A 17799-nucleotide genomic window follows, 5' to 3' on the forward strand; every position below is an offset into this window, starting at 1 on the left:
CAGCTTTGAATTGACTACAGAGAAATCAATATTATCTGTACAGGCACAGAATTGTTCTATTAACTTAATGCAACTGCCATTTTATTTCATTAATAACAAGCAATATAAGGTTAAATAAGCATTGATTTAACAAGATGGACCACTGTTAATAAAGTTATTGGTTGCACCTCCCAATAGAATCTTTGGCTGGATCCCCAGACTGAACTTATGTGGCTTTTATTATTGTGCTCTGATTTCCCCAATAGAACTGACTGTACAATGGAAATGATTCTATGCATAGCTTTATTACTAAAACTGGATTTAATGTACATGGTTACAGTTAAAATAAAAGGTAATGCCAGACACTGGTTGCTCTTCAGATAAGAAATATAAATACTGTGGGGCCTTACTTACACCAACGTGTACTCCATTCTGAGCTGCTGGGACTCACACAGCACGGCAGCAGCAGCAGCGTGAGACCAGAGAGGAGTGGGAGGGGCAGAGCCATGAGAGAGATTGGATGGCGCAGAGGTCCTAGAGCCCATCGGCTGAATTGAAAGAGCTTCTGCGCAATCAATGCTGTTTTCCAGGTGAGGAGCGGCCCACTTAAATAAAATATAGAGCGGCCCCTAGGGCAAATGCCCGAAGAGACAGATTCTCAGTCCGGGCCTGTCCTTCATACTTAAACCCTTTGAGAGTTTATGTTTTTTTTTTTTTTTTCAAACGGCATATTTGTAGAAGTCTGATAAATGTATCCCCATTTTCTCTAGTTATACACGAAATGGAAGGATCTAGGGGTTTTTGTAGATAACACGTTGTCTAATTCTGGGCAGTGTCATTCTGTGGCTACTAAAGCAAATAAAGTTCTGTCTTGAATAAAAAAGGGCATTAACTCAAGGGATGAAAACATAATTCTGCCTCTTTATAGGTCCCTGGTGAGGCCTCATCTGGAGTATGCAGTGCAGTTTTGGACTCCAGTCCTTAAGAGGGATATAAATGAGCTGGAGAGAGAGCAGAGACTAAGTGCAACTAAACTGGTTAATGGGGTAGAAGACAAAGAAGAATTCAAAAATCCTCCCCCCTCCCCTGCGTAGGCCCCCTCCTCCCCCCAGCCTTCCTCCCCCCCGGGCAAATGCCCCTAACTTGTTACTTACCCCTCCTTCTAGGTCCTCTCCAGCGGAGTTCATGGCAGCCATCTTCTCCCAAGCGCTCTTCTTCCTGTAGTCATCGGCATTTGGTGGCTCATGCACAATAGGAGGCATTTGATGGTTCGGATCTACTGAGCATGAGACAAAAGTCACGAAGTTTCCGAAAAAGAAATCGGAAACTTTGTGACTTTCTGCGCGTGCACAGTTGGAGGCATATGCCAGTACGGAGATACTGCGCATTCGCCCGAAAGTCACAAACTTTCCGAAACAACAAATGCCTCCTACTGTGCATGCGCCACCAATGCTGATGCCTACAGGAAGAAGAGCGCTCGGGAGAAGATGGCTGCCGTGAACTCCGCTGGAGAGGACCTAGAAGGAGGGGTAAGTAACAAATTAGGGTCATTTGCCCGGGGGAGGGGAGGTAGACCGGAGGGAGGAGGGAGGGGGGCCTACGCAGGGGAGGGATTTTTGTGCCTAGGGGGTTGAATTCGGAAGCAATAAGAGACATACTAAATTCCAATTCAGCAATTAAATAGCTACGTTTTAAATGTCACTATCTAAATTAATTTTGCTTCCAATTGTCTCATTTTCCACAGACTGGATACCATGTTCCTGTGACTAAACACAGACTCTACAAAACCTTGTGCGACTTTCCCAAAGGTCTGAAAAAAAGTGCAGCGTGACCTAACTTCTAAAATAACACGGCGGTGACACATTGAACAATCATGGAACTTGTCTAAAGAAGTAGAAGGAACAGAAATAATTGAATAGTCTAGCTGCAAAAATAATAATTCTCAGAAGGACAACACAGAATGTCACAGACAGCTGGCCATATGAGACATAATTATATGGTACCAATCTTTTTGGTCCATAACCAAAAATAGAAGGGCTCATTTACTATGTGACTATAACATAAAAGTAATCACGACTCCTGCAAAGCAGTCAGAGACCAGAGGAAAAAAGACTTTGTAATAAAAGTACCTGTGCGAATTTTGAATGCTATTTAAGGGCCCTTTTTCCCGTGATAGAACTTTGATCTGTGGTTCCTGTGCCTTGTGCCATTTCCAGTTATTCCGATTCAGATCCTGATTCTTCATGTTTGACCTTGCCTGTTCCTGACTACTCTCCAATCTGTATCCTGACCCTTGCCTGCCTACGACAACTCTTCCAGCTTAACCCCTTGATTGACTACCCGGTTTTGACCCTTGGCTGCCTGAAGATTCTGATATCCGCCTGCCACAACCCAGCCTGTCCGACCATCCTCCTGCCTAATCCTTTTGTACCGTGACCTTCGGCCCAAAAGACTCTACTAACAGCCGTGCCCCTTTGCCAGCCAGAACATCTCACCTTGTAAAACTCGTTAAGTCCAGGTGGCACCCAAGTAAGCTGAGGGCTCCTCCCAAAGCCCAAAGATGGTCACACTACTGGTGAAGCTGAGCTGAGACCAGGGTACTTGGCACTTGTTCTGGTATTGGGTGCCGGTCGTGACAGACTTGGACTGGTTGGCAAATTGCCTGCAAATTGGTTCAACTTGCACCTGCATGGAAAGGGATGGCCCATACTAGTGCACATAACTACATAGGTGTAACATGCAATGGAAGCTCTGTATTTAAGGCTCTCTCACATGAATGCTTCTTTGTGCATTCCCTTGTAGTCAGTTTTAATGCATTGACTATCCCTATGATTAAATAGACTGTGCTTCTTCCTGTGCTCCCCTGCAGTTGAACGCATTCAAACTGATTGCAGGGGAATGCATGAAGAAACTTGTGTGTGTAAGAGCCCTTAAGTTTGGTCAGGTCAGATGTTAAATACAGGCATCCTTTGCTCTGAGCCTTGTTTCTCATACACTAATGCAGAGCTAACTGGCAGATTGTTATAGATCATTTTTGTGCCTGTTATTGCTGAAAAAGTGCAAAAAATGGTGCAAATAATGTCCATATTTGCACTTTGATTGCACCAGGTACTTTCTATATGCAACTTTAGCCAGTGGTGCATATATATATATATATATATATATATATATATATATATATATATATATATATATATATATATTTCCATATGCTTTGGTGATAGTTGTGATGTGCCCATGCCTTGGAATGCCCCTTAGCTTGTGAATCATTCAGATAACTAACTACTATATATTAAATAAATATATATATATATATGCAGGGGAGGCCAGTGCAAAGTTGTTACCCTTGAAGTATTGCACTGCATCTGATTGGACTTGCCTGCATATTGCAGGGATCAAGTGCATGTGAATAGCAGTAAATGAGCAAATTAGAAAGCAAAGGTAAGAAATCTCTGAATCTCTGAATCAAACCAATTATATGGGATGCAAAAAAATGCAGTTGAAAGTACAGTATACCTAAAACGAAATTTATTTGGCATCAGATCCAATTCATATGTAGGGCTAAAATAGAAGCTGTTTGCATGGGATCAGTTGAGTGGGTGGCAAGACTCATGATATTGATGCTGGGGACAAGACTGGGGTAACATTGTCCTAAAGAAGAACATCATGGACTGGGTACTACTGAAGGGAAACAGAGTCTAATAATGAAGGCTGCACCATGTGTTTGGTAGGGATGTAGCGAACCGCCGAGTATGTGTTCGCGAACGCCGTTCGCGAACACCGGCAAAAAATGCGAACAGTTTGCGAACAGTTCGCGAACTTCGAACATCCGAAAATCGTTCGATTCGAACGATCGAACGATTTTCGTTCGAATCGAACGAAAATCGTTCGATTTTAGCGACCGAATGGTCGAACGATTTTGACGCGAACGCCTATTGGCGAACGTCGCGCGACGTTCGCGAACTTGCGGCGGATGCGAACAGCCGATGTTCGCGCGAACAAGTTCGCCGCAGAACAGTTCGCTACATCCCTAGTGTTTGGTAGTGAAACTATTAGAACACATTTATGTATGAGGAACCATTCTGTACCTTGCTACCTTCTTACAGAGAAATTAAATATCTTCTCAGGAAATCCCACATGCGCCATTATCATTTTTAGGATAATGGGATATTTGATGTGTCTCTTCATTTGAGCAGCACACTATATTCTATCATATATCGAGTAGCAGAGTTTAATCTGCAGCAACCTATTTTAAGATGGCAGATTCAAGGGGACAAAGTATCTATTCATCACTTGCCTTCTGAGCTGCACAGAGACTTGTCTGACTTTTAAAGTAGGAAAGCCTAGCAGAACCATATAGGACACCTGGGACCTTGAATTATATGTGTTCATATTAAATATAGATGTGGCAGTAGAATTTATGCACAGTGATTAAATATATATGTGCAGGGTGATAAATATCTCAATCCATTAGAGATATTTTCTGAATAATAATCACATAGGCAGAATGAAACTCTCCTTCACAATAACATTTTATTCAGAGAATCCCATTATTATTATTATTATGGACTCTACCAATAGTATTGCTACCACTGTAACTTATTTACTGCACATACATGTTTTAGTAATCATCTGGAAAACATCAAATTGTCATGGTTTCATGGCCAAAAACACTATGGGGCAAATTCACTAAGCAGCGAAAATGCGCTAGCGACGCGTTTGCCGCACTTCGCCAGGCGAAATTTCGCCAGGGCGCCGCTAATTCACTAAAATCCGAAGTTGCTCTCAGGAAGGCGAACGGTAGCAAATTTGTGCTAGCGTTAATTCGTCAAGCAAAGCGAAGTTACGCTAGCGATGCCTAATTTGCATATGGTGCCAAGTTAAAGTTGAATGGACGTATATGTAGCAACAAATACATTACACTACACAAGACTGGGAAAGCTTCATAAAATAAAATAGAGTTGTTATTTTGCCCTATACATGTGGCCACTGTATAGTTTAGGTGCCATATGTTAGGGGAAGTAGGGTACCCCCAAAAAAATGTCCGATCTTTTTCAGCCTATCACCCTTAAAAAAGGAAAAGACGCCAGCGTTTTTTGTTTTTTGAAGCAATTGCTATCTACTCTATTGCACTTTGCCTGGTCTCAGTTGGTGAAGGCAAGTCTGGCGCAAGAGTTAACGTTCATGAAAATCCGCAAGTTAGTGAATTAGCGTAGTTACGTCCCCATAGCGCAACTTCGCCTGGCGTAAGGTTGTGAAGTAGCGCTAGAGTAGGTCCACTTCGCTAGCGAATTTACGCCAACGCCCGTAGTAAATCGGCGAAATAACGAAATGACGTCACGTTGGCGAATTTGCGCTTTTGTGAATTTGCCCCAAAGTGCTAATGGAGTGACCAGCAACAAAGTGTTTTGCCATCTTAGTTTTAGTATTATTTTTTCTTTGTAGGCTTATAGGCAATACATTTGTTGTTATAATCTGCTTTGTCTTTGTAGAGGATCCACATGGGGTGAATGCCAAGGACACTGTAGATAATTACAGATAGGAATAGTGGTATATAGCACAGTAGACATGTTGAGTAAAACAAGACAATGGTATCCCATGTTAATTTATTGTCATTGTTGCTTGGCCTGCAGTCCTTCAGTTGGTAAAGTACAAAAACAGCTGTAGAGTCAGTGGATAGACAGTCCTGCTTTATATTACTAACGTGGCTTGCTTAGAAGGACCTACAAAAACCAATGATAGTGGACATCAGCAAAGTTGATATTTGAAATTAAATATACTCCTTCTTAAATGAAGTCATACAGATAACGCATATTCAATGAATATTGCTTATTCGTGTTTGTTGCTGATACAAATCTGAGCACTTTATATCTGTAAAGGGTTTGGGATACACAAGCCAGATAAACAACAGATGCAAAAGAACAAAGATAAATGAAAGGACAATGACCAGGTAAACAACAGATGCAATAGAACAGAGATAAATGAAAGGTTATGTTTGCTTACACAGGTCATGCCAGCACTTTTAGCCTTGACTTCATCTGGAATGTCAAAGCATTTCTACTGCAGTCCATAGAAAAGGCTTTCTGGAGTAATAATAGATGGAGTGCCATAATTCAGCTACAGAGCAAGTCTTACCGTATTGGTAATACAGAATTTGAAATGAGGTGGCTGACAGAGCAATGTGATTGTTTTATACGAGTGTATTAAACCTCAAGGCAAATAACTCTTTGGCAATATTTTCATCCATGGAAAGCTGGTGGGAATCTTTGCTAACCTTGGAGAAGTATTAAAAAAACCAAAATGGTTATTCAAAGAAAAGCAGAGCTGTGATAGGACAAGTCCAAACAAACTACACACACCTTGGAACCCACAGATAGTACTTAAAACATCAGGGAGAATGATTATAAACAGGTATAGTTAGGTGACATGATGCCTATTTGAATAATGAATGTGTATAAGAAACGGATCCGCACACACACTGATTAATGCAGTCGGGGAATATCCCCTTTTATTCAGCCACCAAACATCAACGTTTCGGGGGGGAACACCCACCCTTCATCATGGGTGTTCCCCCCCCCGAAACGTTGATGTTTGGTGGCTGAATAAAAGGGGATATTCCCCGACTGCATTAATCAGTGTGTGTGCAGATCCGTTTCTTATACACATTGGTTGCTAAGGGACCCGGCCGGGTCAACGGAAGGAAAGCACCACCAACTGCAGGATTGGTGAACTACAGGTGTGCGGTAGGAGAATTACATTGTATTTGAATAATGAAACATTCTCAATTAATGCTAAATCATAAAAAAAACACCTTTCTTTTGATCTTAGGCCTCTTTAACTACATTCAGTTCTAGTGATGTGAGGGTTGAGAAAAATACAACCCGCATTTGACCCTAAAGCTCCCCATAGACTCGACGGTTCTTGTTGCCGAATAACCGATTTTAGGGAAGTCCGACCAATCCTTCGAAATCATCGTGTGGTGAGTGGGATTCGAAGGATCGTACATCTTACGATTTTTCGGCCGACATCTGTCAGGAAATTGATCGGCCAGGTCAAAAAATCTTTGTCGGCCCCAGTGCAATCTCTCTATGTCTGCAGGGCCGAGCAGGCAGCTCCCCTTTGTTTTCCTGGCAAATTGGTCTTTTTAGTTGATGGTCAATTTGTACGATCGTTCCGAGAAAATCGTGGTCTCACGATGAGGATCAGATCTTTTAAAAATCTCAACATCTATGGCCAGCTTTAGCCAATCTCTCCCATCCCAAACATTACCCAACCCAGATTGGTAGCTCTATTTATAGACCCGCGTCTGGCCTGCCCATCTCTGATGTCACAAAAGGGACAGGGCAGGCATGAACCTATAAATAGAGACTGCTGATGCTGGGAGCCAGTGGTGTAAGGTCGGGGGCAGGGATATCAGAAAGAATTGCCCAGCCCATTACAACCTTCTTCTATGGAAGTCAGCCTAACCCACAGGTCCCACATGAATTGGGCCTCTATATCTCAGCCTATGTATGCAGATTAGTGATGAGCGAATTTTTTTGCTGAATTAGACTCCAATGGGTGAAAATAATTGTCACTCGAAAATACATGTGACGCCCATAGACTTCAAGATTTGTTGCTGTTTTGCGAATTTTGGCAAAGCGAAACGGGTCAGATTCACCCGTCACTAATACTGATCTTTTATAAAGGTTCAACAGCACAAATCAGAAGCTTTGTATTGAGCTGATGGACCTACAGTCATAAAACTTTTCATCCCTATGGCATACCTTTCTTCAAAAAATTTGGTGCTAATACACTGTCATCATACAACTTGCCTGGACTCAGTTTCTCTATAGCTGGAGTCTAGATGTGGAGGCAAGGCTACAGTGAGAAAATGTTGTACTGTATACTGTTATTAGCATTTTTGTAATATACAGTAGTAACCTTGCAAGAAATAGACCATGACCACCTAGGAGCATTAGACAGGAACAAACAAGCCACATCAAAGATACGCATAATTCTTATCATGTGATAAATAAAGGAGATAACTATTTATTAAATTAAAAAAACTAACCTCTTGTTCTGCCTTACAGCTTTCTCCCCTTTCATCCACGAGATGGACGGCTTTGGAGAGGCAGAAGGTTTGCATTCCAGAACAACTTCCTTCCCTTTCGTTATGACAACTGTTTTTTGTTTTTGGCTTAACTCAAATGTTGGAGCTGAAGCTAAAATTATGAAAAAAAAAAACAAAAACAGGAAAACAGATGAAATTAAAATGATCAACAAATTTGAACATCACTGTGTTGCCAAAAATTGAAATAAGCCTATCAAAATGAACCCCCTGGGCTTCTTCCATTAGAAATATCACCTACTGTTATGGATACAGATATCTGCAAAGAATACCGTACAGCATTTGTTTTTTCGCAGAGTGTAATCATTCGATAGTGTAGAGCTATGAATAAATAGCAGCAGGTACTTCCTTGGATGAGCAGCAAGAAGCCTATTCTTGCCTCACATGTGAGTCTGTAGTAAAAGTAAAACTATTGAATTTACAATATTAACCACAAAAAAGAACCCCACAGATTAAAGGATAAGCTTAATTTTCAGACTGTTGGATATACTGTAAATCAGTGAAGGCAAGATGAGAAGCGTACGTGCTCTGTCATTTTAAAGGAACAGTAACGTCAAAAAATAAGTGTTTTAAAGTAATGAAAATATAATGCAGTGTTGCCCTGCACTGGTAAAACTGATGTGTTTGCTTCAGAAACACTACTATTGTTTATATAAATAAGATGCTGTGTAGCAATGGGGGCAGCCATTCAAAGGAGAAAAGGCTCAGGTTACACAGCAGATAGCAAATAAGCTCTGTCTGTCTAATGGTGTTATCTGTTATCCATTAGTTATCCTGTGCCATATAGCCATTTTTCAATTTCTGCCATTGCTCCCCAGCAGCTTGTTTATATGAACTATAGTAGTGTTTCTGAAGCAAACAGATCAGTTTTACCAGTGCAGGGCAACAGTACATGATATTTTCATAACTTTAAAACACTTACATTTTTTGGTGTTACTGTTCCTTTAAGTAGACATATGTGCCTATCCTCATTTAGGATAAGGTTCCAGTGGTCAGTGCTCTTCACATATGTTGTTGTGGCTGCATTGTGGCGTCATAGCTAGAAAAGGGCTGTAGAGACTTTCTGCTAGTGATGGGCGAATTTGGCCCTTTTCGCTTCACCGCGAAATTCGAGAAACGGGCGTAAAATTGGCAAAATGTGAATTTTGATGCTGGTGTCAATTCGTGGGTGTCAACATTTATGCTGGCTATGGAATTGTCGCCAGTGTCAAACTGGCAAACTTATTTGCCGGTGGTGAATCACGGATGTTCGTCGCAAATTTCCATCTAGTGAATAAATTTGCCCATCACTACTTTCCACTGATGACACATTATGGATTTACACTTACAGTAGGCAGCGTTTAGTGACACAGGAATGTATCTAGCATGCCCTAGAAGAAGAGAAGTTATCATCATGGTGAACTATTGTGTCCTGATTATTAGATGATTTCATTTCAAGAAGATAGTCAAAGACCAATGGGAATGCATCACCTGTTGCAGGTGTATCATAAAGGAGCAGATTTACTAAGCTTGAGTGAATAGTTCGAATCAAAAAATATTCGAATTTCAAAGTAATTTTTTGGGTACTTCGACCATCGAATTGGTCAAATTTCTATCGAATCGAATGATTCAAACGGTTCGAAGTAAAAATGGTAAAAAAACTTCGACTTCATACTTCGCCAAATTAAAGCTACCGAAGTCCAATGTTAGCCTATGGGGACCTTCCCCTGCACTTTTCTAAGTTTTTTTTGGTCGAATAAAAATCCTTCGATTGATTGCTTAAAATCGTTTGAATCGTTCGATTCCAACTATTTCGTCGTTCGATCGATTTTTATTCGATCGTTCGAATAGAGCTTTTGTGCTAAAATCCTTCGAATTCGAAGGATTTTACTTCGAGGGTCGAATTTGAAGGTTTTTTGATAAATCTGCCCCAAAGTGTCAAATTACAAAGAGACACTTGTATAAGGTACAAATGACAGACTGTGGACATAGCCCATGGCCAATGTGGTATAATAAAGAAGAAGGGAAAATTCTTTTTTTCCATGAGAACTTGTTCTAAACCTTGGGATAAGGAATCAATATTTCTATAAAAAAAAAAATCCAGTCAAACATAATTCTGATTTGCAATAACGTGTATCAAAGCTCAGGTAAGTGACAGCAGCCCACACTATGAGCTGTGAATCAGCACAAAAGGAGAAGATTTCTTCCCCACTAAAGGATTGTGGTGGCCTAAAGCCTAAAATGTATCATGTATAACCCATTCCCTGATTAGACTCTCCTTTAATTTAAATGTTTATGTCTCCTTTAATTTAGTGTCTCTTCTGTTATAGTTGAAGTTCTTCCATTTCAAAATGATCCCAACTGATTGTCTGGCATGAGTAGAACAATAACAGTGCAGTATTATCAGCTGGAAAAGACAACTGTATGCCCAGTGCTCACCTTAGCTCCCTATACTGCAGTTTGAAGCAAGTTACTTTCAGCAATAACCACAAACACACTATTAGTTACCAACATATTATTGACTCTTTCATTTGTAGTACAGCAGGCTGTCTTTATAGTATTATGATTTAGGGTTTTTTTTATCAAAATTAAAAAAGTTCTCCCACTTTTCTGAAAACTACTCTGACCAAATTCACATAGATTTTCCCCCCGAATACCACAACATTTTTGGAAACCCATTGTAAATCAGCACATCTTTGGGACATCTTCCATTGACTTCGACATGAACTTGGCAGGTCTGAGTTGGAGTACTTCTTTATTCAGACTTATAATAACATTGGGGTTTAATAAATCATGAAAAATTCAAGGTTTTTTTTCCACAAAAAAAAGTGTTTTTCCCCTTTAAATGTACAATCAGAAAAAAAAACGACTTTAATAAATAAACCCCAAAATGTATATACTATGGGGCCCATTTAGTTAGCTCGAGTGAAGGAATAGAGTAAAAAAAACTGCGAATTTCAAATGATTTTTTTGGCTACTTCGGCCATTGAATTGGCTACTTCGACCTTCGACTACGACTTCGAATCGAACGATTCCAACTAAAAATCTTTGACTATTCCACCATTCTATAGTCGAAGTACTGTCTCTTTAAAATAAACTTCAACCCCCTAGTTCGCCACCTAAAACCTACCGAGGTGCCATGTTAGCCTATGGGGAAGGTCCCCATAGGCTTTGTAACAATTTTTAGGTAAAAAAAAAATCGTTCGATCGTTCGATCAAACTATTTGCGGTAAATCCTTCGATATTCGAAGTCGAAAGATTTACATTTGGCAGTAGAATATCGAGGGTTAATTAACCCTTGATATTCGACCCTGTGTAAGTCTGCCCCTATATGTACCACTGACTGCACATTAGAGTATGTTTACTGGTTAAGGACAGACCATAGGCACTTACCTAAAACCTTAAGCTCGGCACTGCCATAGATGATCCCATAGATATTTTCTGCCAAGCATTGGTACATTCCCGCGTCCGACTGATTCACATTATGGATTGTCAGCATTCCATTAACCATCTCAATCCTGTTCTGTAATATGCAATAAATCTCTATTAATTCAGCCACATATAATACATTTACAGTTTGTGATGCATCTAATGAGTTGGCAACGTAAACTCTGTTACGCTTGACGCTATTAAAAATGATTATGGTTATAATTTGTACTAACTGGTGTACTTGCCAGCAACGTAACTAGGTGGGGACGGGCCGTTCGGGGGTGTGGTCTCTGGTCCAATCGCACCCCCTGCTCCCCGTTACGCCACTGGTACTTGCACACGGCAAAGCAAGGGGCAGATTTACTAAAGAGTGAAGTGTATAAACCATCCGCAGGGACATTTACAATTCATTAACAGACGCACATGACAATTCGCTAGGGTTCGTTTGCAATCTATCGCCAGGCAACTTTTCACTGTGGGGATTGGTCGTTGCTCGGCAAATTCACCAAATTGCCGATTTTACTGAACGTTACCTCTTTCACCAGAGTTTCCTTTGCCACCTCAGACCAGTCGAACTGCTGAATCGATGCTACATCTTCCTCAATCTGATGTCAGTGACATCATATCCTGTACTCCGGAAAGTCATAAAAACTGTAAAAAACACAGGCGACTTTTCTATTTTTAAAGTGGGATTGCCCTCAAAAGTCCAATTTATGAACGGGCAAGAGTTTGCCACATATGTTTTAGGGTGAGCTCATGTCTTTATTAAGCTCCCTTGGATATTTGTAATAAAAAGTGGCCACTTCAAGTATTTACACTAGGGATGCACCAAATCCACTATTTTGGAGTCGGCCGAACCCCCGAATCCTTTGCGAAAGATTCGGCCAAATACCGAACCAAATCCTAATTAGCATATGCAAAATAGGGGTGGAAAGGGGAAAACATTTTTTACTTCCTTGTTTTGTGACAAAAAGTCACACAATTTCCCTCCCGCCCCTAATTTGCGAATGCAAATTAGGATTCAGATTTGGTTCGGCCGCGGAGAAGGATTTGACTGAATCCGAATCCTGCTGAAAAAGGCCGAATCCTGGCTGAATCCCGACCAAATCCTGGATCCCTAATTTACACCAAAATCTCTAAAAAAGACGTGTATATGACTTTTATGCACCTTCCCTAGTCAAATTGACCTAAGAGTAATATTAGTAGCTAACAAACGCTAGTGAATCTTTGCTATGAAATGCTCGCACTGAAAAAGTATCGCTAGCTTAAAGGAAAACTATACCCCCAAAATGAACACTTAAGCAACAGTTAGTTCATATCATATTAAGTGGCATATTAAAGAATTTTACGAAACTTGAATATATATTTAAGTAAATATTGCCTTTTTACATCTCTTGCCTTGAGCCACCATTTAGTGATGGTCTGTGTGCTGCCTCAGAGATCACCTGACCAGAAATACTACAACACTAACTGTAACAGGAAGAAGTGTGGAAGCAAAAGACACAACTCTGTCTGTTAATTGGCTCATGTGACCTAACATGTATGGTTTGTTGGTTTGTTTGTGAGTACAGTGAATCCTACGATCCCAGGGGGCGGCCCTTATTTTTTAAAATGGCAATTTTCTATTTATGATTACCCAATGGCACATACTACTAGAAAAGTATATTATTATAAAAATGGTTTATTTACATGAAGCAGGATTTTACATAGGAGCTGTTTTATGCAATATCTTTTTATAGAGACCTACATTGTTTGGGAGGTATAGTTTTCCTTTAAAGCCACCGGCATTCGGCAGCCAGGACACAACCTCACATTTTAGTGAATTAGCGCAGTGGTAACGAATTTGAGGTGCGAAGTGTGCAAAGCAGTCGCTGGCGGCAATTCGCCCATTAGTGAATCTGCCCCATAATCGTGACTTTCCTCGTAATCACCTTTTTTCTATTTATTAAAATTCTCAAGTGGGTTCATCTCAATCAATTAAAAACTTCACAGGGAGGACAGGGAAATGAGAAGAGAACTCTATATTCATTCTTGCACAATGGGGTCATGTAATAAAACATTCAAAAATAATCTAGTAAACCAGAGCAATCAATCACTAAATACAGTGACATTACTTGTTTGAAAGCAAACATTTGATTGGTTGGTATGGGTTACTAGACCTAGCACAGACTTTGCTGCCTTATAAATAACTTTAGATTTTATAAAATGTAGGCAAAAAAATCCCCAAAACAACAACTGTTACTTCTTGCTCAGTGAAGGCCGCACAGGACTGATTCTCAAGGGTTAACAGTATATGAATATTCCCTGCAACACAGATTAAGCAGCAGTTGTCTGCACTGTGCAAATCTGACAGGCTCAGCTATAATGACATATTTCTCTGGGGCTAAATGTCACAATTGCACAATACTTATCAATTTCTCCAATGTAATACTGTTTTCTCGTGAGAAGCTTAGAAGCGGGGATGCAACATGGCATCTTTATTATACCAGTTTGCAGAGAGAATTAAAATCCTCATCTTAGTGAGGCAGAAGTAGAACAGAGGGCTACAGCACTTGCACATTGATATTCTCGTAAAAGAATAGAGAGATTTGCAGCAAAATTGACAGAGGATTCCAGAGTTTTAGCAAAATTTCAGAGCTAATTCCTTATAAAAGGAATTATAATTAGTGCTTAGTGATGTCATGTATGTGACATGACTTGGTGAAACCTGTGTATTTTTAAAAACAACGTCATTCTTTTAATAAATATAAGGGTGTTAGATGTCAACTTGGAGCTCCATGACCTATATGGATATGGAGCTTGTCGGTGACTTCTTTCCATGGAGTATATTATTCACTTTATAACCATGTTTATATTTTATAGATCAGGGAATGACTGCCTCATACAGACTAAATCAAAAAACGGGAGGGGGGCATGGGCAGCCCACTCCGACCCAATAGGAACAGGACCTGCTGCCCCCAGGATAGAATTTGTGTGCTTGGGTGCCACGACTGCTGTTATAATCTGGTAAACGTTATTCTTCTATAACTGCTGATTATTTTCGTAAATGAAAATTTTAGACTTAAAAGTACAAAAAACTATATTTCTGTGAATGTATTTCTCACCACCACCAGATGGTGGTGGAATATTTCTGTATTTGCATTTCTAAACAAGCTATCTAATTGCACTGTACAAACCTGTGGCATCAAGGGAAGACCATTCTTTAGCCAACGATATACAGGCCTCGGCTTTGCTTCAGCTTTGCATTCCCATTGGAGCTGGTCTCCACTATCCAACTGGGTGTCATTAATCTTCTCAATCCACTGAGGCTGTGCTGGAAAGAGAAAGGTAATTTCCAACATTTAATGAAGTCTGAATGAAAATAAATGCTTCGGAAACTATTTAAAGTGAAATTGGATTCCAAATTGAATTTATTTGACATATTTGGTTTGACCACTATAGAATTACTTTAGAAGCTGTATATGCATTCAATGTTAGCCTCGAGCAAATGTCCAGACAACTTGGTTAGTTTAAGGAACTCGTAAATAAAACCTAATATGTCCTCAATTATACAGTTGTTTTATTAAATGTGCTGTTTCAGGAGCAAATGCAATTAAATGAAATTGAGTTTTACTGAAGTTCTCATGGTGGGTCAATAAACCATTCAATTTATGTTTTTTACATAAACAACAAAATACTATACTTTCATTAAAGAAGAAAATTCACTACCATTATGAATCAACTCAATAAAATTTAGTCAGATGTAGATCAGCCTGATTCAATCCCAACTAACTGAAAAACTCTACTAATAAGCCTGCAGAAGAACATGATGGAACATGATGGAACATGATGGAACCAAGAAGGATAATGGGCTTCTAGAGCTCTTGCATTGATGGGAGACCCAGCCATATGCAGTGGCCCCTTGAAGGACATGTGATCATTGTGCTTTACTTTGCTTAGATATTGTTTATGAATCACATTACATCCTGAGCACTGGTTAAAAGTGTGACCAAAGTTCTCTAGCACCTCCCAGGTAACCTATACATTTAGCTGGTTACAGCATCAGCTTATTACCATCTGGAGCCTGAACAAAGGTGATCACTCAGTACTTAATTAGTTGTAGATTATTGTTGCATAGATTTTGTGTAACAACACTTGGGGGCCGATTCACTAACTTCGAGTGAAGGATTCGAAGGTAAAAAACTTAGAATTTCGAAGTTTTTTTTGGGCTACTTCGACCATCGAATGGGCTACTTCGACTACAACTTCAAATCGAAGGATTCGAAGTAAAAATCTTTCGACTATTTGACCATTCGATAGTCGAAGTACTGTCTCTTTAAAAAAACTTTGACCCCCTAGTTTGTCATCTAAAAGCTACCGAAGTCAATGTTAGCCTATGGGGAAGGTCCCCATAGGCTTGGCTAACTTTTTTTGATCGAAGGATATTCCTTCGATTGTTGGATTAAAATCCTTCGAATCGTTGGATTTGAAGGATTTTATTGTTCGATCGAAGGAATTATCCTTCGATCGTTCGATCGAACTATCTGCGCTAAATCCTTCGACTTCGATATTCGAAGTCGAAGGATTTTAATTCCTAGTCGAATATCGAGGGTTAATTAACCCTCGATATTCGACCCTTAGTGAATCGGCCCCTAGGTAAATTGTTGTGACTCTGATAGATCATGAGTTTGTGGACAGCTAATAGAGGCATACAATCAGAAGCCTGTACTACTAGTACTTTCACTGTCCTCTAGACCTCATTATGAGATGCTAATGGTAGAGCCTTTTAGACCTACTACTTAATAATTAATAGGATGTTTGCTAAGAAATAATAAGTAATCGTTATGGATAATGTAATTAGATGTTGCGAGCAATTGCAAACAGTAGCTTATTTTCAGTATTAAAAGGGGTATAGTTTGAAAGGAAGAATGGGCAGGTCATCAGTAAGGCCACATCTAAAATATGCATAGCGGTTTAGGTCTTCAGCACTCAAAAAGTCCCTTAATAAAATTGAGATAAAGATAGCAAAGAAAAGCCTTGTTTTTAATAAAGGGCATGAAAAATCTCAGTTATAAAGGAAGGCTGGCCAAGTTACAATGGGTGAAGAAGTGCTTAAGGAAGTATAAAAATCACTACTTATAATTATATAAGGAGTCTATATAATTAACCTCTCTGGTGCATAATTCACCAGTAGATCTTTATAAAGGACAAAAGGGCATTGTTGAGATTTGAACGGTTTAAAAAAGCCTATGTGCATTGAAAGTCGGTTTGGTACACTTATTACATAGTTTTTTCTTTGTTAAGCAATCAATGTTTTTTATTGTTATTAACCTTATCCCAACAGTTTTGTGTTTCATCTCTGATAACAAAATATGGACTTATAAATAAAAGATTATTTCTGCAGTAAGGAATATCTTGCATGTTTACCTTCAAACCATTATTCTGTCCCCCCTGGAGTACTTTAGCTTTCACAATGGAAAAATAAACTATATTCATGGTAGAGGATTTCATAAGCTGATGAAGAACAGCCTGCTGTTTTCTTTAATGACTCAGCTGGTGGTAAAATCAGCCAGTTGGGTTATGTTCTGAAGACTATTTGTGAACGAACCTGAGGAGCTATGTAGTAGCTTAAAAAAGGAATACTAAATGAAGCAAGAACCTTGACATGGTCCCCTGCTGGAGTACTGTTGCTTGAATAATTCTCTAATCTTTCTTTGAGATCAAATACAATGAGGCTTTATGTTGAGGTTAACACTTGTGACCTTGGCAAAGATTACCATAGCAAGTAAAGTCACCAAAAAGGACAAAGGGAAAGTTGTCAACTGACTGTGAGGTCACGTGTCCAATGCTAAAAATGCTGCAAAGAGCCCAACAAAGAGAAACTGTGAAAAGTGATAGGGATTGATAGATACATAAAGATACATAAAATGAAAGGCTACAGCAATAAACATTTAACTGGAGGTTTATCTTAGAGGTGTCCTCACTGTAAACCAAATACTCTTCCACCATAGCATAAATGGATTCATGTACTGTATATTCCTGATTTCATTCTAGGCACCTAAAGATTCCATTATAAAGAAAGGAACAGCTTTCAAATCTTGCTCATATGATGTGCTGCCTCCAAGCTCACAAGTACTTACTGAATAACTTTTTTTAAAATACAAACATACCTGAAAGCGACTCAATAAAAACATTGCAGTCTGCGGCATATTGCATTGCTGAGCTCCATTACATTCTATATGATTTAAGAACAGCTTATTATGCAGCAGAATTACCAAATATTACAGTTACATGGATTTAAAAGGTTTTTTTGATGCCCGTAA

General features: G+C 39.5%; 1 protein-coding gene across 2 annotated transcripts in view; it reads right to left on the reverse strand.

Moving 5' to 3' along the window:
• LOC108710006 (contactin-5) overlaps positions 1-17799 on the reverse strand; it is a 759713-nt gene that overhangs the window by 170941 nt on the left and 570973 nt on the right. For both annotated transcript variants that reach the window (XM_018250343.2, XM_041584574.1), the window contains 3 exons: positions 14674-14810; positions 11462-11591; positions 8033-8183 (listed from right to left, as the gene is read on the reverse strand). In XM_018250343.2, coding sequence (XP_018105832.2) covers positions 8033-8183; positions 11462-11591; positions 14674-14810 — 418 coding nt within the window. The remainder of the gene's footprint in view (positions 1-8032; positions 8184-11461; positions 11592-14673; positions 14811-17799) is intronic.

This window comes from Xenopus laevis, chromosome 2S (genome assembly GCF_017654675.1).
Source record: "Xenopus laevis strain J_2021 chromosome 2S, Xenopus_laevis_v10.1, whole genome shotgun sequence".
Taxonomy (NCBI): Eukaryota; Metazoa; Chordata; class Amphibia; order Anura; family Pipidae; genus Xenopus; species Xenopus laevis.